Here is a 25,552-nt window from a genome sequence, read left to right on the forward strand (position 1 = left end):
TCAGGAAACTGAGGCAGGCACTGACTATAAAACTGCTTCTTTCTATGTTTTGAAATACCTGTGAATGTATAAATTTAGCTACTACCTGCACCAAATTGCAAGGCTGTAACATGTTCTTTGAGAGAAAGGAAAACAGGCATTTTAAATCCTCACATTCTCGGATAAGTCAGATATGCTGTTGTAAATTCCCAGGAAGAAAAGAGACTCTGTGGGTAGAGAGCATAAAAGATACCTAGAACTGAGGCCGGAGGAAACTGAAGACAGAGCTTGCATAGCTGAGAACTAGTGGAAAAACAATCAGAAAATACCTTCCTGCAGAAACACAATATATCTGAATGGAAGAAAAATGATTCCCTAAGAAGACAACTGTCAGAAAAATGAAGATTTCAGGCCATAAAGAAGAGAAGCTCCCATGCCACTGCCCCTGAAGACGGATGTGTGTTTTAAAAGAGGGACAAATTTACCAGCAGTAGCTAAAAATTAATCACATAGAAAGATGCCTTTATCAAAGCCATTTCATTTTTAAATTAGATACTCTCATGGGAATATACTTAAAATTGATATTCACAAACATCTACTCACAGATGCAAATGTTCAGTCAGTTCTCACTGAACAAATAGTTCCTATCTCACCATCTAATCAACAAAGCACATAGCATCAACTATTGTACTTGGTCAAAACTCACTGCTGCTACCTGGTGGCAGCATGCACCTATTGAAGAAGCAAACTAACACACCAGGGGCCCTAATGCAGACGTCCCCTAGCACAGTAGTACCATGACAAGGATCATCCATGAGAAACATGTCATTCAGAAAAGCAAGAGTACATGGTGAGAAATGCACTGGGAAAAAGGAAATCTGTCATTTTCAAGGATGTCCCAACCATGAAAATATAGCTTCTTAAAAAGAGTTGGAGAAAGAAATTTTTTCCTATTGGCACAGTGAGTTGCTCAATGTCAGAATCTGAGCAAAGGTAACTACAAGACAATCTAATATCTCATTGATCTCTACATATTTTACTCTCTACATAAGAATATAGTAGTTTTCAACAGTACATTTATTAGAAACCCATGAAATAAGGTCTACTCCATGAAGGAGTGTGCCTCAACCTAACTCAGCACGCCCACAGCTGTGACAAGCTGGCTGGTCTACACCACTTCGTCTTCCCTCTTGGGGTGAAGCCACGTCTTCCATTTTTCAGACCAGCTGCTTCTGGTTGATCAGGATGGAAAGAGACAGAAGGAAATGCAGAAACAAAGGGCTGAACACCGTCGGTGACCTCACACATATTTTAACCTCCCACTCAAAGTACAGCCACTACTCAGTTGTGTGATGGGTCAGTAAGAGACGGATGGAAGCAAAGAGCTCCTCATCTCAGTAACAACGCGGTCCTCAGAGGCAGGAAAATAGAGGCCTGAGTACTGGTTCTGACAGCATTCATTTAAAATGCTGTTAAAATGTACTCTCTTAAGAGGTTAATACATAATTTGGGCAAGAATGTGTAAAATAAATTTTAATTATTCATGTGATAGTGAATGCATTCTTCTTTTTAAAAATTATTTTAAGAATTAGATATTACATTTATCCCCTCTAAAAGCACCACTGTTTTTAGTGGTTTCATGTATCTTTCTAATATTAAAAAATAATATGTGTACACACATATACATATGTAGGTGTGTGTATACACATAGTGGTCCCCAATTTTTTTGGCACCAGGGACTGGTTTCATGGAAGACAATTTTTTCACAGATAGGGGTGGGGCTGTGTGGGGCGGCAGAGCTTGGGCAGTGATACCAGCGATGGGGAGCGGCTGTAAATACAGATGAAGCTTCACTTGCTCACCCTCCGCTCACCACTGCTCACCTCCTGCTATGTGGCCCAGCTCCTAAGTTTCATAGAAGAAAATTTTCCCATGGGGGGGGGGAGAAGAGGAGCTCAGGCAGTGACATGGCCCAGTTCCTAACAGTCTGCAGCCTGGGGGTTAGGGACTGCAGTATATACATATTCACTCATAGAAATATATAGTGTGTGTATGTGTGTGTGTTTTTATACATAGTATCAATACACAATGTATCTTCAAGATCTATGCTGCAACTGTAACTAAACAGTATCCTGAAATAGTAATCTTTGTGGGTCCTCCTCCCTTCCTATCATGGTACTCATGTTTCCTACTCAGTCAGAGACCTCTATATTGACTTGGAAGAACATAGATTCTCAGAGTAGTAATTAAAAGAGAAAAAAGACTGTGTGTGTGTATTTTCTACTTGAGAATCAAACAGGAAGGCCTTAAAGAGAGTGAGACAAGCACAGAATTCATGCCACAATAGACCAGAGAGAGACTAGAAAGAAAGATGACATTAAGGTTTCCCCAAAACCTTTTACATTGTGACTTGTCTAAGAATATTGGGTCAATGTTTTAAGGATCTGACACAGAAATCACAAGCTTAAATGTTTATGGAGGCCAGGGAGATGGTCTAAAAGCCTGAAGCAGGATGAATGGCACTGAGAAATACGCCTTAACATTAAGGATGCAACAGGGAGTGGTGTGGACCATGGCAAAGTAGACAGAGAGTGTCCCCATGAGAGAGCAGCTGCTACCCAGCTGCAGCCAATTATTGCTATGGTAAAATGCAAGCTAGTAATCAGATTTTCCCATTTTTCAAGAGAAGCAGAAAAAAATCCCTGATATTTTAATGTCCAAATCTCTTGATTTTAAAATGTTGACTGTTTAAAATCTGAAGTTTCAAAAACAAAACAAAACACTACATTTGGCTGGTCACACTGCAGGCTGTATTTGGATCTCAGGAATCTGGATCAGCTCACAACTCTTACGTAGCTCTATACATATTCCTCTGCTGACACTCTGATGTCTCAAATATTCTTTGACAAATTAGTATGTGTGACATAGACAGTTCTTTGAGAGTATAGAGGGTTTTACTTCCTCCCATACATGAAGATATCACTGGCAATTATGGCTATGTTTTGACTTCTACTTACATTTTGGAATGAGTTTCTGAAAAGGGATAGGGCAAAACCACCACCCACTGAGCTATCTTTTTCTTTTCTTTTCTTTTCTTTTTTTTTTTTTTTTGAGACAGGGTCTCGCTTTGTTGTTCAGACTAGAGTAAGTGCCATGGCATCAGCCTAGCTCACAGCAACCTCAAACTCCTGGGCTCAAGCAATCCTACTGCCTCAGCCTCCCAAGTGGCTGGGACTACAGGCAACGCGCCACCATGCCTGGCTAATTTTTTCTACATATATTAGTTGTCCAATTAATTTCTTTCTATTTAGAGTAGAGACGGGGTCTTGCTCTTGCTCAGGCTGGTCTCGAACTCCTGGCCTTGAGCAATCCACCCGCCTCAGCCTCCCAGAGTGCTAGGATTACAGGCGTGAGCCACTGCGCCCAGCCCTTCTGTTCATTTCTTAGGAATTTTCAAATGTATCACAAGAGTTTCAAATTGTATCACCTTGAAAATATACTGGCCACTGTACTTCATGTCCTCTGAGTAAGGGAAGATGCTCCAGGCTTACCCAGAGAGGGAATCCAGGCTTGTGGTTCCAAGGAAGAAGAGTTCTTCTGTGGGTGCCTTATGACAGCTACCCATTATAAAACCTCTGGGGAAGAAACCCCTGATCTTAAACCAGCCCACTGCAAGGCTGTATATTCTAAGGGCTGAAGGTAGAAGTAAATATCTCTTAAGGATAATGGTCTTAAAGAAGGGTGAGGAATGAGCCTCGGTCCTCTCTGTATTCCTTTGCAAGGAGAAGACATGCAGTGATACAATTTGGGCTTAGGATATGGCAGGTTTAACCACTAGCCATTTTCAGTGAACTCCATCCAGGAGTTTAAAACTGAATACAGCTCCTTGGGAGACTGAGTCTGGAGGATCCTCTGAACCCAGGAGTTTGAGGCTGTAAGACAACATCACTTGGGCGTGTAAATAGCCACTGCATTCCAACTCTGGTGACGTAATCAGGCACTATCTCTTTAAAAACACAACTAAACACAGCAACTAGAGATTATAAATACAAAAATCAATGTTTCCTCTACAAAAGTGAAGTTTGTTTATTAACTGTCAGGGTTTAGGAGCAGAAACTTGAAAGTGATGAGCAATTTTAGGTAACAATTGCCAAGATGGAAGCATTAATGATATCTGCACTATCTAGAAACAATTGTTGATGACCTCCTGCTAAACAAACTTACCGTTTTTAAAATCAACATGTTCTGAGCTTCAGAGGCATGCAGTTTCTGAAGAGGATGACCCTACCTTGAAGATGAAATCAGCCATCAGAGGTCCTGCAATCTTGAAGGTTTGTCTCTCCGAGCCCCTCTGGAACTCAACTGTTGTGTTTTCTACAACAAAGACTCCAGGGCTGCTAAAGCTGTGCTCTCCTTTGCTTCCTTGAAGGGTTTTGGATTCAATAACTAAAATTAAAAAATAAAATTCAAATAAGACACTATCTCAAAGGCATTTTATTTCAAAACACATTTTACTAAGTCCGATATCAGTATATGCTATCAATGCAATATCAAAATAACCATTCTGTTTACAAACACTGACTCATCTTAGTAGAACAGGTATGTCAGATTTTCAGTTTCCTGTAAAAAGGAGCTAACAGGGTGGTAGGCCCAAATAGGTCTGCTCAATTCTTTGTATCAATTTCTATAAAGGGAAAACCTTTCTTTATATTTGCTCACGATGTAACTAATACTCAAAGTAAAGCTAAGTTTACTCACTTTATTACCTATTCAGAAGTCTTAAGCCTAGTCTTTTATTTAGACAAAACCACAGTGAATTTCAAATTTGCTTTTTTTAAACAAAACTTTTTATTTTGAAATAATTATAGACTCACAGAAAGTTGCAAAAATAATACAGAGAGGTCCTGTGTAAATTTCATCCAGTTTTTTTTTGTTAAAATGGTAAATTTTATTTTATATATAATTTACCACAGGAAAGAAATAACCATAAGGATATTTTGTTTTCTCCCAAACTGTAACATGTTCAAATCAAGACCATCTGAAATTAAAAACAAACAAAACAAAAAACCAGCCACTAACGAATCATGAAACTCCATATATATATATATATATATATATATGTATATATATATATATATATATATCACATCAAATGTATCAGCAAAAACTATGTCAAACACATATTATTGCCATTCTCTCCCCAGACCCCATGGGTTACAGGGATGGACCACCCAAGAGGACCAAGGTTTGCTCAAACGTGCTGAGAGATATTTATGACCAAGTCGAGTGCCCCTAAAGATTCTACCTTTTCAACATGTAGACACTGGTGCATCTTCCTGAGTCTTGTACAGGTTGGGTATCCCTAACACAAAAATCCAAAATACAAAACTTTTGGCCGGGCGCTGTGGCTCACGCCTGTAATCCTAGCTCTTGGGAGGCCGAGGCGGGCGGATTGCTCAAGGTCAGGAGTTCAAAACCAGCCTGAGCAAGAGCGAGACCCCGTCTCTACTATAAATAGAAAGAAATTAATTGGCCAACTAATATATATATAAAAAATTAGCCGGGCATGGTGGCGCATGCCTGTAGTCCCAGCTACCCGGGAGGCTGAGGCAGAAGGATCACTCGAGCCCAGGAGTTTGAGGTTGCTGTGAGCTAGGCTGGTGCCACGGCACTCACTCTAGCCTGGGCAACAAAGCGAGACTCTGTCTCAAAAAAAAAAAAAAAAAAAATACAAAACTTTTAGAATGTTAATATGATGCTCAAAGTGTCGACATGTTCATTGGAGTGGTTTGGATTTTGGTTTTTTGGACTTCATCCAGCTTTGCCCAATGATTACATCTTATGAAACTACAGTACAATATCAAAACCAGGAAACTGACATTGGTGCAATGTGTGCGTATAGTTTGATGCCATTTTATCACACACCACCACCATCAAAATATGGAACCATTCCATTGACACAAAGATCTCCCTAATGCATGCTGCCACCTCCTACTTTTCTATTTTTATTTATTTATTTTTTGAGACAAGGTCTCACGCTGTTGCCTGGGCTAGAGTGCTGTGGTATCAGCCTAGCTCACAGCAACTTCAAACTCCTGAGCTCAGGCAATCCTTCTGCCTCAGCCTCCTGAGTAGCTGGAACTACAGGCGTGCGGACCACACCTGGCTAATTTTTTCTCTATATATTTTAGTTGGCCAATTAACTTCTATTTATAGTAGAGATGGGGTCTCACTCTTGCTCAGGCTGGTTTTGAACTCCTGACATCGAGCAATCTGCCCGCCTTGGCCTCCCAGAGTGCCAGGATTACAGGCATGAGTCACCACGTCTGGCCATGCCCCTTTATTTGAATTTGCTTTTATGTGAACAGAAGTGCTTTTAAGATCTACAGAAAAAAATGTTTGCCCACAGTTTGAACAAAATAGCATTTCTGTTTATTTAAATTTCTTTCTTTCTTCCTCCTTTCTTTTCATTTTTTTATTTTGTAAGTGTCACCATAGTTAGTAGACCTGGTCTGAGGTTGAGAGACAATATAAAAATACACAGGTAGGTGCTGGGGCACCTGCGTGTCTGGCCCCAGCTCGTTCTCTAACTTCTGTCTTGGGTTTTCATTGCCTCATTTCTGACATGAGAAGTCAGAGTGGACAATCTTTCATGTCAAACTACTCTGAAATCTACACTTGATTTAATGGTATTGTACCAGTCACTAAAAATCCAGAACAAAGGACACAACACAACCAAGACTCCGCTCAGTTTCAAACTTAAAATTGGAAAGCTGATAAAATGCGACAACATGGTCTGGCATCAGGGAGCTTCGATCCATGTGCTGCTGGGCTTTGGCTATTTTCATCTGCTGGATTTTCTCTGCCACTGGAGCAGCTGCAGGAATTCAAGCGCCCTGGACAGACTGCATAACAGGCATTAGGAGACATCCCTGATTATCCCTGACAGGCAGGCTGGGAACTTTTCTGGGAAAATTCAAAGGCTGGACAAGAGCTACTTGGTCTGGAGGAGTCATTAGTGGTCGGAGAAAATTCTGGCTACTTTCAGGCACACAAAACCTCAACCACTTTGGCCCCGATCTCCGTGACCACAGTAGATTTTTGGAAAGTGTGAAATTAAATTCATTTCCTAGTTCCAATGAAGATATAAAACTGAGTGTTATAAACTGAGTTGTCAGTAAAAATGAGATGGAGAACTGGAGATAGTAAGTGGGCCCTACACTGGATGAATCAGGTCTCTAAAGTAAAGGAGAAAAAACAGTGAGCATTAGAGCAACTGCAAAACACAAAATGAAGCTGGACACAGTCCATCCTCACAGAAGGCATGCACAACACCAGGCTCTCAGACTGAGACTGAGGCTGAAATGGCTTGATTAAATTCACATAGTGTGCAATGGATTCCACGTCTGTGTTGGGTGGTAGTTGCTTTACCACTGTGCTAACATTCTGGAGCGCAGCTTTCCAAGTTTCATCAGGATGCAAAGATGAGGAAGGGGATGTAAGAATCTGGGAAGGCAATCGGGGAGGAAGGAAAGACCAGTTGCTATGACATCCATCCCCTAAACCAAAGGCCGGCATTTCTATTACTTTGGTTTTGGTGTTTGTTTTTAATATAGAGTCTGTTCTACTATTTCAACAGTGTCTAAGATTTTCAGTGACAAGGATATAAAAACACAAGCAGCAAAAACAATTTTCAAGTGCATGCAAATTACCCAAACTGCTCTTCTTCTCCACTGAACTCTATGCTTATTATAAAATATCTTTATTTCATTTATTTCAACAGGTTTCCAGCTTGTAGAACACAAACACTGGTTGCATATCTAGCATGACAGGTAGAAAGCAGGTGCTTTGACCTCAACTGTGTAAATGAGTAAGCAGAGTCAGAGTGGGTGATGCGATTTGAGGAAGGCTGAGTTGGAGGCAGACAATGTTGATAATTAGGATTAGCAAAGACATTATGCTGAATCCACAGTGAGGTGGAGGCCAATGCAGTTCTTTAAAAGTTGTCATTTTTATTGGTGGCAAACTTGCTTCTCCTTAATGCCTGTGTTGCTTAAAACAAATGACAGAAAAGGAGTTTGTGATTTTTCAATCAGCAATTCGGACAAGGACTTATGGATATCTTTGTTAACTTTTTATTAATTTCTACCATCTTCATACATTTACTGCAGCCCCATGTTGGGACAACGTAAGATGCACAGCTAGCGAGAGCTGCACACACCGCCCTTCAGTTCTCAGAGCTTTCATGATCCCTCTGTGGTTCCTGCGGGAAAGTGGTTAGTGCTTGGGAGACCCCAGGACAACTACAAACACACCACTGTTGAGGGAAGAGAGTATCAACCTTCTTCCTCTCTGCCCACATTCTTTCTCCTCTCCAGGCTTAGAATTCCAAGGGTTGGGGAGAGTGAGGAATGGGAGGTGGAGGGGAGGGGAGGAAGTGTTGGGGAAGACATGATAGGTATCCTCAAAAAGGGTGAAAAGTAGAATCAGAAGTCAAGACCTTCTTGTATCCCCAACTCAAGTCTCTAATGATGCCTTTAAATATTTTAATTCATACTAGCTATTTTTAAAAGCAATGATGACTAGGAAGATGATGAATGTTTCTAATTGCTTCTAGTTGAAGGGCTTGCATTGAGAAGTATCAGGTCTTTCAAAACGGGCAGGGTCATGGTCACCATCCCCAAGAGGCCTCCTTAAATTCTAAAGGCCACAGAAACACTATTAGGTCAACGTGCAATAAGCATTTAGCACAGCTAATGTGGTTAACCATACATCAGAATTATGCTACAGTAGAGCTACATATTTATAGTAAATGTTCATTTCATACAGCATCAATACCCTTTGATTGGCCATCATGCACAGTTCTCATATTACATATATATATCTCTGCATACGGTCATCAGACAGGACTTAGAAGAAAAAATATTCTTCCAAATGAAATGGAGGCTTTCAGTTTATGGCATCTTGGCTTCTCAAGTTTATTACTAGTCAAACACATTTCATGCTGAAGTTTTGTTACAGTAAAATGTCTTTTGCAGGGATCCTCATTACTGGAGAGTTATAGTTAATATGGATATTAAAAGAAAGATTTATTACTATAAAATAAGCTTCATTTCAGAAATATCTTTTAGAAATAAAAATTAAGAAAACAGTTGGATAGATTAAGAAAATAAAGCTGCTTCTAAATTTAGCTATTCAGATATGTTAACTAAACCCTTTGTAAATAAAGCCAGTTCTATTCATCAGTAAAGAAGGATAACTTTTAGAAACACATCTAGTGCCAACTGTGAGATTGTTCAGAAGGGGAAATATTCCAAGTAACAGATCTGTCACTTTTGGAAAAAGGGGAAAATTTTTGAGCCCTATTCTTGGAAGACTGTCTGTCTTGAGTGTAGTTATGTTGAATATGCCAGAACATACACCCATGTAAATGAATTTTTGCCTCAAAGTATTCATCTTGTCTTACTCTGTTCACTGTTTACTTATTCTGTTTTTATAACTTAACTATTTTTCGAGCTTAATTTGGGGGAATTGCCTTTAATATCACAAGAATATCAGGCCAACTCACTGTATTTTTTTTCTAAACATCATTTTGATATATAATTCATAAGCCATAAACTACACTCATTTAAAATGTGTAATTTAATGTTTCAGTATATACATAGAGTGAAGCCATCACCACGATCTAAACTTAGACCATTTTTGTCACCCCCAAAAGAAACTCCAGACCCATTAACCAGGCAATCACCAATCTATTTTTTACTTCTACAAATCTGACTACTTCGGACATTTCTTAGAGATGGAATCATATACTATGTGGCCTTTTATGACTGGCTTCTTGCACTGAGCATGATGTTTCAAGGATCATCCATGTAGCAGCTTATCAGCATTTTATCTCCCTTTTCATAGCCAAATAATATTTTACATAAGTCACAGTTTATTATTCATTCAACAGTTGAATGGACTTTTGAGCTGTTTCCACTTGGTGGCTGCTATGAATAATGCTGCTATGAATATTCAACACTTCACATTTTTGAATCCAAGATATTTTACAATGTGATTAAATGATTTAGAAAATCTGGATCTGAATGATTTTACCTATTTCCAAAAATCAAGTTAGTATTCATAAGGATGAAGATTTGTTCTCATCTAGAGCAGTGGGCTTTGAAGCCATTTAAAAGAGAAATTTAAAAAAATGTTTTGATGCTTCACTGCAAAGAAAACCTTGAATGAAGTGAACATTATATGGCTGTAAACATTTAGTAATTTTATTTTAAAAATTAGTCACTCTTTTACTCATAAATTACACGATGATGTTAAGGGTAAAAAAGGGCTATTGAATAATTGTATATCTTCACTGTCACAAAAATATTCTCTTATTCCCCTAATTTGGATCATAATGTACTACAGTATAGCATTTCTTTTTTTTCCCTCAAGATTTTAATCTGATGGTGATCTTGAACATTTTTGTTTAAACATTTTGTTCTAAACATTTCTCAAAGGACATTTCTGGCTGAAATAATAGTTCTGGATCCAAAATACACACACACATACACACACACACACACTCTTAAAAGCTACCAAAAATGTGAGATGCCTCTGGCTCTGAAAAATTCTTATGATTTAAAAATTTAAGATGATGGTCCAGGAAAAAGAAAAGGCAAGTATGTAGCTTTGATTCAATGGACCTTGCTTGGAGGGTCAGTCTGGCACAGGCCATTTCCTGTTGCCCACAACTAAGAAAGTCCTGCCAGTGGCCACAAGGAGACCTTGGCAGGGAAGGAGGCAAATGCTGGCAGTTCCAGTTCATTTCCCTGCTCCCATGAGGGGATTAATCCCAAACAGGTATGTTTTCCATGAGGGCATGAGAACAGAAAAATCCAGGTTACAGCGTAGACAATGTCCCTGGTGATATAGACTGCTTCAGAGTAATGGGCAAGATCCCTGAGAAATGTGTCTTCTTACCTGTTAACTCGGAGAAAGGTTTTTTTGTTGGTTGGTTTAGTTTGGTGTTTTTAGCTAACTAAATGTTCAGGAAGTTTAAAAATGTTAAGATTAAATTTTACTTACAGAGGTGGGCAGGTCCTTTCACTGTAATTCTCACACTTCGACTCCCCAAAGGAACAGCAATTACATTCTCTTCTCCTAGGAAAGAACAGAAGACAGAGGTATTAATAGTAAAATTCGTACACTAAAGAATCGTGAAAATGAGCAGGTCAGTGAATCCTGGAGCATCTGCAGTGCCCTTCACTACATACATCTAACAGTCAAAAAACATCTGGAAAGCACCAACTACGTGTAAGGGCGTTTTTGCTCCACAAAGGCAGAGTTTAGTAGCAATGGAGACAATATAGCTCACAAAGCCTGAAATATTTATTAATACTGTCCTACATAACCCTTTACAGGAAAGTTTCATGACCCCTGGCCTGGATAATTGCCTAGTTAAAATCCTGGTCCTCATGGATGTGTTTTCATGCTGTTACAAATTCTGATAAGCTAATTTTTCTGTCCACATAATAATCTAGGTTCATATATGAAATTTTATTTCACTATCCCCTATCTGAACATTGTCTGTTTCTAAATGATTCCAGAACATATCAATGATATGAATTACGTAGAGCAGGTGTTGTTTTTTGTTTAACTTAGAATAACTTTTTTGAATACACTTTCCGCAGTGAAACTGGTGGAGTACAGGATGTCTATATATTTCTGAGTCATCTATAAGTTTTTATTAAATAAAAAAACACATTTACTATTGAAAATTAGAAAACACAGATAAACAAAAGGACAAATGAAACTATTTCTAATCCTATTACCAGAGAACATCACTTCTAACACTTTGATGAATGTCCTTTCCAGATTTTTTTTTTGTTTTTAATATATACATGTAAAAGGAAACAATGAACTCTACCTAAATGCCCATCAATATGGGAGAGATAAATAAACGAGTATATCCATACTGAGGAATACTCTGCAACTGACAAAAGTAATGGTAAGAAGCTATGTGACCTGATGTGGAAATATTGCCAATACATATATAGATGACTGTAAAAAAACAAGTTAAAAAACAATGTACGTGGGCAATGATTTCTTAGATATGACACCAAAAACACAGGAAAAAATGCAAAAAGATACATAAAAATTAAGCTTTTCTATATCAAAGGACACTATTAACAGAGTGAAAAAGCAACCCACAGAATGGGAGAAAACATTTGCAAATCACAAATTGGATAAAGGGTTACTAGCTAGAATATTTAAAGAACTTCTACAACTTTATACAACACCAAACAACCCAATTAAAAAAATTGGCAAAGGACTTAAATAGACATTTCTCCAAAGAGGATATACAAATGGCCAATAAACATATAAAAATGTTCAATATAGCTAACTATTAGGCAAATGCAAGACAAAACCACAATGAGATACCACTTCATACCCTTTGGGATGGCAATTATAAAATATAACAAAACAAACAAAAATAACAAGTATTGGCAAGGATGTGGAGAAACTAAAACCCTTATGAACTGCTGGTGTGTATGTAATATGATACAACTACTATGGAAAACAATATGGCATTTCCTCAAAATATTAAATATAGAATTACCATCTAATCCAGCAATTCCACTTCTGGGTTTATACCCAAAAGAACTGAAAGCAAGAACAGAAACAGACAGGGGTACACTCATGAACACAGTGGCATTATCCGCAATAGCCGAAAGGTGGAAGCAATCCATGTGTCTGTCCATGGATGAACAAATATATATCATGTGGCACATACCTACAGAGGAATATTATTCAGCCTTTAAAAGGAAGGAAATATGGCACATGCTACAACACAGATGAACTGTGAAGACATTATGTTAAGTGAAATAAGCCAGTCACAAAAAGACAAATATCGCATGATTTCACTTATATGAGGTACCTAGAATAGTCAAGTTCATAGAAATAGAGAGTAGAGTGGTGGTTACCAGGGGTTGGGGAGAGGGGGGAGTGTGGAGCTACTTTTTAGTGGGTACAAAGCTTCTGTTTTACAAGATGAAAAACATTCTGGAGGTGGACGGTGGTGATGGTTTTACAACAATGTGAATAAACTTAATGCCACTAAACTATACACTTAAAAATGGTAAATTTTATATTATGTATATTTTGCCACAATTTAAAAAATTCATATGGTAATTCATATGGCATAATTCTATTGTAGAAGTATACATGTTTGAGTATTGCTTTCTTGTGTATATGTAATTTATAGCAATATACACAGGTATTGCATCAGACAGTGTGTAAATGTACAGATGAAACTGTATACACAATATAGTGTGTAAATGCATAGTACTGTATATTTGTTTATAGTAAATAAAATAGTGGAATTTAATTTTTAATCTTTTAAATGCATGGAAGGGTTTTCACCAAAGTGTTGATGGTGTTTACCTCTGGGAAGGGAAGTGAGAATTGGGGAATGAGTGGGAGAACATAGATGTATATTTTTTTTTACTTTTCTATAATGGAAATGCACTGATGAGTTACTTAAATAAATGTTTTAAAAGCTACAAACTTTTTTTATCAAAAAGAAGAGGAAAGAAAAAAGAAAATAAAGGATGAGGGCCAAAAGGTTTTGCTGCATGAGTTCTGCAGAACCTTAAGCAAACAGGTAGGTTCTAGGTAACAGGAAGAATGGAAGGTTGCCAGTTAATGATATACAGCCACAGAACTCTGATGCCTAAACAAAACACAGACAGCACAAAAATAAATACATGAGCCAAATTTAATTGTGACTATGGATAGAAAATACTAATACTGCACAACTTGACTAAATAGAATATATTATAAAAGTGAATGATCCAACATTAGAAGATATATTAATACAACAGATTATGTTAACAGATCAAAGAAAGTAAATGGTATGGTAATTCCAATGACTATAAAAAGGTTTGTGTTAAAATTCCAATTAAAGCCAGGGATAAGAAGGAAACATTCTCAACTTGACAAAGAGTTTCAGAAGCCATGGGCAGACTCAACAGTGCAACATCAGAATCATTCCCATCTCAAGACAGGGACAAAAAAAGGGTTATCATCACTGTTATTTTTCCACACTGTTCTGGAGGTCCTTCTTAATGTAGCTGGAAAACTTACAGAAATATATACTGGAAAGAAAAGATTAAAAATATCATTATTTATAGACCACATGACTACTTTAAAATTCAAGAAGAAAAAAGTTATTGTAATACAAAAAAGTTCAGGAAGTATTCTGACATTAAATAAACTGCTTTCCCAACTTTTAGTTAATATTTAATTATATATATTTAATTATATTTTACATATTCCAATGTTATATATTATATATTATATAAGTATACTTAACATACTACTACATAGTACATTAATATACAGTATTGCACATCTGTGTGTGTACATACATCATACACACATGTTATTTATTAAATATTATATAAAATATACACCCTAGTATTTATTCCCTAGTTTGTCTCCTAAAAATAAAAGAAAAGCTAACTCAGTAGCAGTGAGCATTGTTTGCACTGATAATGTGCCTCCAAACACCATTTCCCACTAAAAACAACCATGATTTCTTAGAGAAATGGGTCAATCCACGTTTGGGTCAGAAAATAAACAAGATGATACTGAACACTGTAGCACAACAAAAGCAAAGACAACTGAGTCATGCCAAAGGACTCAGAGTCAACATGAAGAGTCCCCAGCTGGGCAGAAATGTTAACAATTTGAACATTAATAAGAATAATAATTGCAATGGAGTGAATCACATGAAACATGTTTAAAATCATAGGTTTATATTATTATAATACTTGAAAAAAAACACTGGTCACATTTTGAGGATGCTAGCGACCAGCTCATTGTTTTGCACATTTATAAATAAAGAAAAGAATAATGCATTTATCATGCCTTTTGATACAAACTATATTTCAAGGGAACTAAATAGTTGATGGGGGAAAGTCTCTCTTTATAGAACTATCTCAGCCCATACATGAAATACTGACAGAATATCACCATTTCAGCATTGATCTTCAGTGGCTAAAGTATCACAAAAAGAGAGAAAACCATACTATTATGTGCTTTCCAATATGATATAATAGGAGTATATAACACCAACCCTAAAGTATTCTTGCCTAAACAAACCATCCAACCTGAACATGATCAAGCTTTTAGGTCTAACCACCTATTTAAGGGAAATGTAGGGGACACAACACAGGAACATGTCAAACCATAACAGGGGGATATGATTAGAAAAACGTAGACTATGGGGAAGTCTATAGGATAAATTAACAGTGTCCTCAACAAATAAATTTCAAGGAAAAAAAAAAGAGAAGAGTAGGTATTTATACATTAAAAGAAAATTAAGGACCAGCAGCGGTAGCTCACACCTGAAATACTAGCTCTCTGGGAGGCCGAGGTGGGCGGATCATCCGAGTTCAGGAATTCAAAACCAACCTGAGCAAGAGGGAGACCCCGTCTCTACTATAAATAGAAAGAAATTAATTGGACAACTAATATATATAGAAAAAAAAATTGGCCAGGCATGGTGGCGCATGCCTATAGAACAAATATAACAAAATGTTAAATATTTACTGAATCTAGGTAGAACATGTACAGTAGTTATTATTTCAACTTATATGTATGCTTGAAAATTTTACATGAAATAATTTGGGAGAAAAAAAACACATTTCAATGAAATTAGTGTTTACCTAAAACCAAATTCCTAAATAAAATATTTTAACACTTTGTACTCGCTTTTTTTCTCAATTCCTTTATTCTACTCAGGATTTAATTTTTTAAATACCCCAGATTTTACAAAGCACAGCAGTAGAATAAAAAACTGGAGTTTCTTTTCATACAAACTTATTTATTTGTATTTTTTAATATTTCAAATTATTGATACATTCAAAGAGTAATTTGAATCTCTATAATTTTTGGTAACCCTGTCAAGTTGCACTTGACATCTGAGTGCAAAGGGTTAAAAGAGAATCTAATAGTAAATTTGAATAATTATGTACTACATCCAAATGGAATTCACTTAAGAAATGCTAGTGTCATTCAAAATTAGGAAATATATGGATGTCATTTATCATATTAAAGACCAAAGTAGAAAAATCATATAATTTCAATAAGTTTCCAGTATTTAGTAAAATTCAATAGTTATTCCTTATAAAAATTCTGTATATACAATAAGATAAATGTTTGTAGCATGATTTAAAAATGCCAGTATCATGATTAAATATGCTTAATGCTTAAACATTAGAAATATTCCTATTTAATTGGGGAAATGATGAGATATTAGTTATCACCTTTTGATTTAAGATTTTTAGGGAGATTTGCCAAGGTAATAAGGCAAGAAAAAATAGTCTAAGCATTAGAAATCAGGGAGAAATTAATATTAAAAATTAGTATCTTTCAGAAATGCCAACAATAATCATTTGGAAATATAATAGAAGAAAATGTACCATTTGCAATAGCAAGAAAAAAGATGGAATATCTTGGAAAGAACTTTTTTAAAAAATGGGCAATAAACTACAAAAAGAATATTTAAGTCTCTCTCTAGAGACATTAAAATGCCTTTAAAAATCAAAGGGAAAGATTAATTCATTTGAAATAAAAATTGAATTAAATGTCAAAGATAGAAAACATTATAATTATCAGCAAAGAGTTTCCTTAATATATAAAAGTGCTTACAAATAAATCAGAAAAACAAACACAAATAGTTCACAGAAAAAATAGCTTAAAATATCAAGAAGATTATGAAAAGATGGAGAAGAAATTAGCAGTATATTTAAAAACTAAAAGCACAAAACTGAGAGAAAATCTAAAAGCTATGGGTCTGGTTAAATAAATTATGGTATGTCCTCCTGTGTTATCATTTTTAAAAATCAAGCCAACTAGGCCGGGCGCGGTGGCTCACGCTTGTAATCCTAGCACTCTGGGAGGCCGAGGCGGGCAGATTGCTCAAGGTCATGAGTTCAAAACCAGCCTGAGCGAGACCCCGTCTCTACTATAAAAAATAGAAAGAAATTAATTGGCCAACTAATATATATATATAAAAAATTAGCCGGGCATGGTGGCGCATGCCTGTAGTCCCAGCAACTCGGGAGGCTGAGGCAGTAGGATTGCTTAAGCCCAGGAGTTTGAGGTTGCTGTGAGCTAGGCTGACGCCATGGCACTCACTCTAACCTAGGCAAGAAAGCGAGACTCTGTCTCAAAAAAAAAAAAAAAAATCAAGCCAACTTATGAGAACTGATAGGCAAAAAACCTCAGTGAATAAAAGTAAGTTGTAAAAACATTTATATCTAATGATTAATTCTGTATACCTATAAAAAGCATACATTTTGCATGGAAGGTCTGTATTATATTGTGTGGGAAGTGCACACACACATAGGCATACCAAATATCTATAATATAAACTATTAATAAGATTTATACTTTTTTATTTTTTACTTTTTTCTTTATTTTTTATTTATTTTTTCTTTTTTTCAGAGAAGTGAGGGAAGTTCAGAAACAAGGATTTATACTTTTAAAGACTAGAAGTGGTTAGGAATTTTGGGGTAGAGGGTGACTTACTTTCTACTTTATATATTTTTTGTGCCCTTTGAAATTTTTACAGATAGCATGTCTGCATTTCAAAATATAAATTATTTATACTATACATCCAAACACTTCATCCTCAGCACAGGAAGGATACACACTACTAATATGATGACAAGTACAATCTCTCAGCAGTGTGATTGATTACATGAAATATTTATCATTTTCTTTTCCTTTGCCTAAATATTATATATTTTCTACAATAAACATATAGCATGCTATATATATGTTAAAAATTGTTTTGAAAATACACATAAATTAGAAATCTTTCCTGAGCTAAAGAAAACCTATGTGGCTAGCTGGGCATGGTGGCTCACAACTAACTGTAATCCTAGCACTCTGGGAGGCTGAGGCAGGAGGATTGCTCGAGGTCAAGAGTTCGAAACCTATTTGGGCAAACCAATTGGGCTTAGCACTTTCTTGCAAAATCTTTGTGAATTTGGGCTGTATTACCTCTGAGAAGCATTTGTCACACACACGTGTGTCTGTGTCTTGTAACCACCATCCCATTGACAATTATACACTTTAGTGAAACCTCTCACACCAGAACCCCTGGCATTTTATTTTAGTCTAAATAGCTCAAGTTTGGGGAAAATGTTCTGCTGGACAGAGTTGCCCACTCTGTTATCCTTGAGGGGAAAGGCAACAGTGTAGGGCAGCTGGCAAGGCTGGGAACTGGGGACATCCTACAAGGGGACCCCTCTTAAGGGCTTAACATCCTTAGATTACGGGAAAAGTAATCTCTACTATACAGTTTTAAATCTTCTAAACTGGAACCAAGTTTGATATATCTGTAGAAGTCTCTGCATACTTTTACAGTGCAGTACCTCCCAAATGTTTTATCATACATATGATAAACTTGTTACATTAGAAAACTTATTAAAACAAAGATTCCTGCCCTACTCACAGAAATTCTGATCCAGTAGTTTAGGGTGGAGCCCAAAATGTGCCTGACTAGCCGCTTTCATGTGATGCTGACATCACTGGATTGTGAGCCACGTATCGGCCAGCACCGACACCGGGCAGGGTGAGGGAAGGCTCAGGTCACAAGGGGCAGGGAGAGAGGAGTGGTCCACCGTCACAACACTGACAGCGTTCCCTCACCATGCTGCAGAAGGCACAGGCCTGGCTCTGACCAGAGAGGAAGGAGAACCCCGCGAGGTAGAGGATGTTGAGAAGGGCAGGCGACAGCACTAAGTGCTCTGTGGGTGAGGACTGGCAAGCGCCTTTTGCAGGAAGCAGTGGAGAGGTGGTTAATGAGCTTTGTAACAGCACTTTCATCTAAGTAGCAGGCACAGGAGGCTAAGATTTAAGGAATAAATGATGATGAAAAATTAGAGATACCAAGTATAAATCATTTTTTCAAACTTGGCAGGAAAGGGTAGGTGAAAGATGAGTGTGGTAGCTGGAAATGTAGTTATGTTAAAACATTTATACACACAATATATATGAAGAAAATGTTTTATGCAATTCACCACATAAACAGAAGCAAAAACAAAGACCACATGATTCTTTCAATAGATACAGAAAAAAGCTTTTGACAAAATTCAACATCCTTTCATGATACGAACACTTAAGAAAATAGGCATAGAAGGGACATACCTAAAAATGATACAAGCCATATTTGACAGACCCATAGCCAACATCATACTGAATGGGGAAAAATTGAAAGCATTCCCACTTAGAACTGGAACCAGACAAGGCTGCCCACTATCTCCACTTCTGTTCAACATAGTGCTGGAAGTCCTGGCTACAGCAATTAGACAGGAAAATGGAATTAAAGGTATCCAAATAGGGGCAGAAGAGATCAAACTTTTACTGTTTGCTGATGATACGATATTATATCTAGAAAACCCCAAAGATTCAACTAAGAAACTCCTGGAACTGATAAATGAATTCAGTAGAGTCTCAGGATACAAATCAATACACAGAAATCAGAGGCATTCATATACGCCAACAAGAATCTAATTGAGAACCAAATCAAAGACTCAATTCCCTTCACAATAGCAACAAAGAAATTAAAGTACCTAGGAATATACTTAACCAAGGAGGTAAAAGACCTCTACAGGGAGAACTATGAAAAACTGAGGAAGGAAATAGCAGAGGATGTAAACAGATGGAAATCCATACCATGCTCGTGGGTCGGCAGACTCAACATCATTAAAATGTCTATACTACCCAAACTGATCTACAGATTCAATGCAATACCTATTAAAATCCCATCAGCATTCTTCACAGATATAGAAAAAATAATTTTACGCTTCATAAGGAACCAAAGAAGACCCCGAATATCAAAAGCAATCCTAGGCAACAAAAACAAAATGGGAGGTATTAATATGCCAGATATCAAACTATACTACAAAGCTGTAGTAATTAAATCAATCTGGTATTGGCACAAAAATAGAAATATTGACCAGTAGAACATATCTGAGAATCCTGATATAAAACCATCCTCATATAGCTATCTAATCTTTGACAAAGCAGACAAAAACATACGCCGGGGAAAAGAATCCCTTTTCAATAAATGGTGCTGGGAAAACTGGATAGCCACCTGTAGAAGGCTAAAGCAGGACCCACACCTTTCACCTCTCACAAAAATCAACTCACGCTGGATAACAAACTTAAACCTAAGGTATGAAACTATTAAAATTCTAGAGGAAAATGTTGGAAACACTCTCCTAGACATCAGCCTAGGCAAAGAGTTTATGAAGAAGTCCCCAAAGGCAATCACAGCAGCAACAAAAATAAATAAATGGGACATGATCAAACTAAAAAGCTTCTACACAGCCAAAGAAATAGTCATGAAAGTAAACAGACAACCTACAGAATGGGAGAAAATTTTTGCATCCTACGCATCCAATAAGGGACTGATAACTAGAATATACTTAGAACTCACAAAAATCAGCAAGAAAAAATCAAATAGCCCTATTAAAAAGTGAGCAAAGAACTTGAACAGAAACTTTTCTAAAGAAGATAGAAGAATGGCCAACAAACATATAAAAAAATGCTCAACATCTCTAATCATCAGGGAAATGCAAATCAAAACCACAATGAGATATTACTTAACTCCAGTGAGAATGGCCTTTATCAAAAAGTCTCCAAATAATAAATGCTGGCGTGGATGCGGAGAGAGAGGAACACTCCTACAATGCTGGTGGGACTGCAAACTAGTTCAACCTCTGTGGAAAGCAATATGGAGATACCTTAAAGCGATACAAGTGAATCTACCATTTGATCCAGCAATCTCATTGCTGGGCATCTACCCAAAAGATCCAATGACACTCTACAAAAAGGACACCTGCACTCGAATGTTTATAGCAGCACAATTCATAATTGCAAGGCTGTGGAAACAGCCCAAGTGCCCATCAATCCAAGAATGGATTAATAAAATGTGGTATATGTATACCATGGAGTACTATTCAGCTCTAAGAAACAACAGTGATATAGCACATCTTATATTTTCCTGGTTAGAGCTGGGACCCATACTACTAAGTGTCCCAAGAATGGAAAAACAAGCACCACATATACCCACCAGCAAATTGGTATTAACTGAACAGCACCTAAGTGGACGCATAGGTACTACAGTAATAGGGTATTGGGCACGTGGGAGGGGGGTGGGTATATACTTACATAATGAGTGAGATGTGCACCATCTGGGGGATGGTCATGCTGGAGACTCAGACTTGTGGGGGTAGGGGGGAATGGGCATTTATTGAAACCTTAAAATCTGTACCCCCATAATATGCCGAAATAAAAAAAAATAAAAAAATAAAATAAATAAATATATATAATTATATACTCATATATATATTTTTATATATGTATATAAATACATGTGCTCATATATACATAAATGTATATTTATATATGTACATACACATACATGTTTTTTGGATGATGCTTTTATTTCAGATGAGACAGACCGAGCCATGTTTAAACCTGACAGGAAACAGAGAGAGGAGAGAGAGGATGGTGGGTGGAGTGAGTTCTCTGAGGACAGAGAGGAGGATGGAATGAGACCACAGACGGAGGGAGTAATCAGCCCTGGGAAGGAAGACAGACACTTGTGCCTCGGTCATGGAAGAGGGCAGGAAGCAGACGGGCGCAGCTGCAGGGCGAGGCATCTCCTGGTAGTTGCTGCCTTATTGGGGATTTTTTTTTAACCTTTGCAGGCTAGCATAGAATCGGTTTTCGTAAATGGTCCACAAATTGACTTGAGACGAAGGTATATTCCCTTAACATACACTGCTCAATACATACCTATTAATGTGACATTAATAATTACATTGTACAGATTCTATATGCAATTTTCATTGACTTAAATATATTAAAGTCTCTCATACCAGTTTTACTTATTTGAATTTCTTCTTATATACCTACAGGGATTTTTTTTCTTTACATATTTTGATGTAATGGTATTTAAGTCACAAAATCTTTGGACCATTTGCTTTTTGATTGTCAATGGACATAAAATACTCACTTTAGTTACTTTTTTCACCTAAAATTCTACCAGTTCTGATTTAAATACAGCTACCCATACTTTCGTTATCCTGCCTGTTAGCATGGGCCACTTAATCCCAGATAAATGGCCTCCTGGTAAATCCCCCTCAGCCTGGGGCGGGAGCTGGATCTGGAGACCACGGCGGAGGGGCAGCCACGTGGGTACAGCCGGAGCAGGCTGCGCATGCGCCTCAGTACAGGCGTGGGATCGATACCTGAAACAACCTATCACGAGAATGCAGATGGCACTGCCAAGCAGGTCTGATTCCGGCTTGCTTTGAAATTCTGTCGGTTAAAAACATGTCAGATGGACAAAAGGCTTCTCCTCTGCCCCACCCTAGTGTTGACGACAGCAGGCCCATGTCTGGCGCCTTGCTGTTGCTGTTCATGGTGGTAACTGGTTCCTGCCCAACACTTTCATTGTTTGGAATTATTCCAGAACCTTCTACCTGAAATGTGGGGTTACTGCTCCTCACTTTGCCATCCTCCAGGGCTCCCTCTTTTCACTCTCTAAATGCCATTTGCATTATTTTACTCTGTGAACTGCTGGGAGAGGCCATAGGGAATAGTGGTTATGATCACAGACTCTGGAGCCAGGCAACCTGGGTTGGAAGGCCAACACTGCCACCTACAATTGCTGTGTGACCTTGGGCAGGTTGCTTACCCTCTCTGTGCCCTGGTTACATCTGAAAAAAATGAGGATAATAAGAATACCTGTTCCAAGGGGTTATTGTGAGTATTCAATGAGGTAATACATGCAAAGGGCTTAGGACACAACGTGGCAGCCACTAGGGGCTGGGTAAGTATAAGTTGTTATTAAAACCATGTTGAGCACTTACTATGCCCCCAGGCATCATGGTAAGTAACTTGAGACAAATTACCTCATTCATTCTAATGAAAACCTATTTCTACAATTAAGAAAATTGAAATTTTGCAAGTTTAAAGTGACTTGCCCAAGAACACAGAATTCCTGAGCAGTAGAACCAGGGTCTGAACAAAAAACTACATTCTTAAACCATTCTGCTATGAACCAAGTTGCACTGTATAAACTCAAACTCACCCATCGCAAGTATGCTCATTATAGACTTTCATTTTATGGGTTTCACTTGTTTGATTTTGCAATCACTGCACTGACCTCAGATTGAGTTTGCTTTCACTGACTTTCCCTCCCACACATAAATGCTCAAGTCCAGCTGTTCTGTCATATTTTTTCTATGTCTCATTTCCTGCTGCAGATCACAGCTTTGCTAAGTAGCAAGATGTACAGGAAATAAATTGTCCACACAATATTAACTAATCAATAAACATTAGTTTCAGCCGAGAAGGATTGTAATTTATATCAGACCATTATATTTTCGCTATGAAGTCCAACTAGAACTCACCAACCTACATATACACATTCCAAGGAAATACAACAAAGAAGATGTCTTAGCTATTCTCACTTTGACAACCTCACCCCCACTTTTTTATTGGTTTTGGTTTTTGCAGAGAGGTATATGTCCTTTTTAGTTGGTTGTGCTTTTTTTTTCTGAACAAAATTTTCTGTCAAGTATTTTTCATGTTACTTTTTTTGACATTGCATTTCTTTTCTCCTTCTGCTATTTTAGGTTCAAATACACACACACACACACACACACACACACACACACACACATACACACACCATTCCCAAGGACTGAAGTTGTTTTTTAAAAAGGAATAAAAGTGGCTGGGTGTGGTGGCTCATACTTGTAGTCTCAGCACTTTTGGAGGCTAAGGTAAGAGGTTAAGGCCAAGAGTTCAAACTAGCCTGGGTAACACAGTGAGATCCCATCTCTACAAAAAACTCTTTAAAATATTAGCCAGGCAAGGCTGCGTGCCTGTGGTCTTAGCTACTTGGAAGGCTGAGGTAGGAGAATCACTTAAACCTAGGAGTGCGAGGTTACATTGAGGATCGCTTGAGCCCAGGAGTGTGAGGTTACAGTGAGCTATGACATCGTGCCACTGCACTCCAGCTTGGCCAACAGAGTGAGATCAACCCTGTCTCAAAAAAAAAAGGAAGAAAAGTGAAAAGCATCTAAATAAATGCTAATAATAATTAAAACCTATGGGGAAATTGCAAATCATATACTTTATTTTAAAGGAATGCATTCCTTTAAAATGAAATCATAGGCATGAAAGCATTTTGTAAACTGGAAAAAAAAATATATATATATATAGTGTTTGTTATACCCTTACACACTCATAACCATTTGGCATCACTTACACTAAAGGCAGTTACCTTGTGTGGCATTGTACAGAACCAGGGCTGATGATTTTTCTAAAGTAGGGTAATCAAGTTTGCTTCAAGTTCCTCTGTCACTCTGTGGGGGCAGCCAGGGAATTGGAAGGTGACAGAAGGGACTGTCTCTGCATAGCTGCACTGATGCTGCAGCTGGAGGACTGTCTGTGCAGCACCTTTGCAGATGCAAGTGAGAAAAACTGAAATGTGCCACTGAGCAAAAGTAGAAAATGTAAAAGTAGGAAATTAACAGCAATCATTTTTTTACAAAGCAGAGAAGGAACACAGTTGGGATCTGCCTTGGTGAGAACAACCAGCTGCGAGCTGAAAATGGATTCCCATCCCTCCATCCCGCCCTGAGCTGTTGAGCTACATCACGGAAGTCTCTGACTGCTGAATCTGCAAAACAGTGTCCTCAGCCTTGAGCCCTTGCAGGACTCCAGGGTCACTTGGGTACCTTGCCCATGTTCTAATCCTCAGGTCCCACCCTGAAATTTCTGGGGGAGAATCAGGGCAGTTGTAGATTACCAGACTTCCCAGGTGGCTCTGATAAGTGCTTTTGGCCAACACTTCTACTTTGCAGCTCCAATGCCCCACTGCAGAGTCACAAGGCAATGAGCATTTCATCCTCCCCAAGCTCTTGACTTTTTAGATGCAATCTAAATTTCAGGGTGGGGCCTGAGGATTAGAACATGGGCAAGGTACCCAAGTGACCCTGGAGTGCTGCTGGGTTAGAAACCATGAAGCCAAGCTCTGCCGAGAAGATCTCTAGGGCAGGCCAGCTGAGGAAGCCCTTGCTTCTCTCTGATTCCATTTCCATGCTACCTTTGTTCTTCCCCAGCATTTTAGGCCTCGTGCATGTCTCACCTCACACCCATCTGGCTGCCAGTGGAAGATAGTTCAGGAGGGTGGCTAAGCACATGGGCTCTGAAGTCAGGGTCATCTTGGCCACTTGCTAGCTGTGAGACCTTAAACGAGGCACTTAATTTCACAGAGCCCATTTCCCCATTTGTTAAATGGGGAGGTCACAATAGTACCTACCTGGTGGGAGTAGGGCAGGAATAAATAATGTCATACATGCAAACACTTAGCATGGTGCCTGGCACACTATAAGCATACAAGCTCCAGAAGCCACTGTTACTATTATGGTCCTGACAACTTTTATAACTAATAAACCCAGCACCCTCATCTGGCTAGTGGGTGTCA

The 25,552-nt window shown here is 38.0% G+C and overlaps 1 protein-coding gene across 2 annotated transcripts in view; it reads right to left on the bottom strand.

The window, feature by feature from the left end:
• Positions 1-25,552, bottom strand: part of ADAMTSL3 (ADAMTS like 3) — a 283,266-nt gene that overhangs the window by 121,344 nt on the left and 136,370 nt on the right. For both annotated transcript variants that reach the window (XM_012751691.2, XM_076004699.1), the window contains exons 8-9: positions 11,050-11,124; positions 4,268-4,425 (exon numbers count right to left, since the gene is read on the bottom strand). In XM_012751691.2, coding sequence (XP_012607145.2) covers positions 4,268-4,425; positions 11,050-11,124 — 233 coding nt within the window. The remainder of the gene's footprint in view (positions 1-4,267; positions 4,426-11,049; positions 11,125-25,552) is intronic.

Source organism: Microcebus murinus, chromosome 7, assembly GCF_040939455.1.
Source record: "Microcebus murinus isolate Inina chromosome 7, M.murinus_Inina_mat1.0, whole genome shotgun sequence".
NCBI classification, from domain to species: Eukaryota; Metazoa; Chordata; class Mammalia; order Primates; family Cheirogaleidae; genus Microcebus; species Microcebus murinus.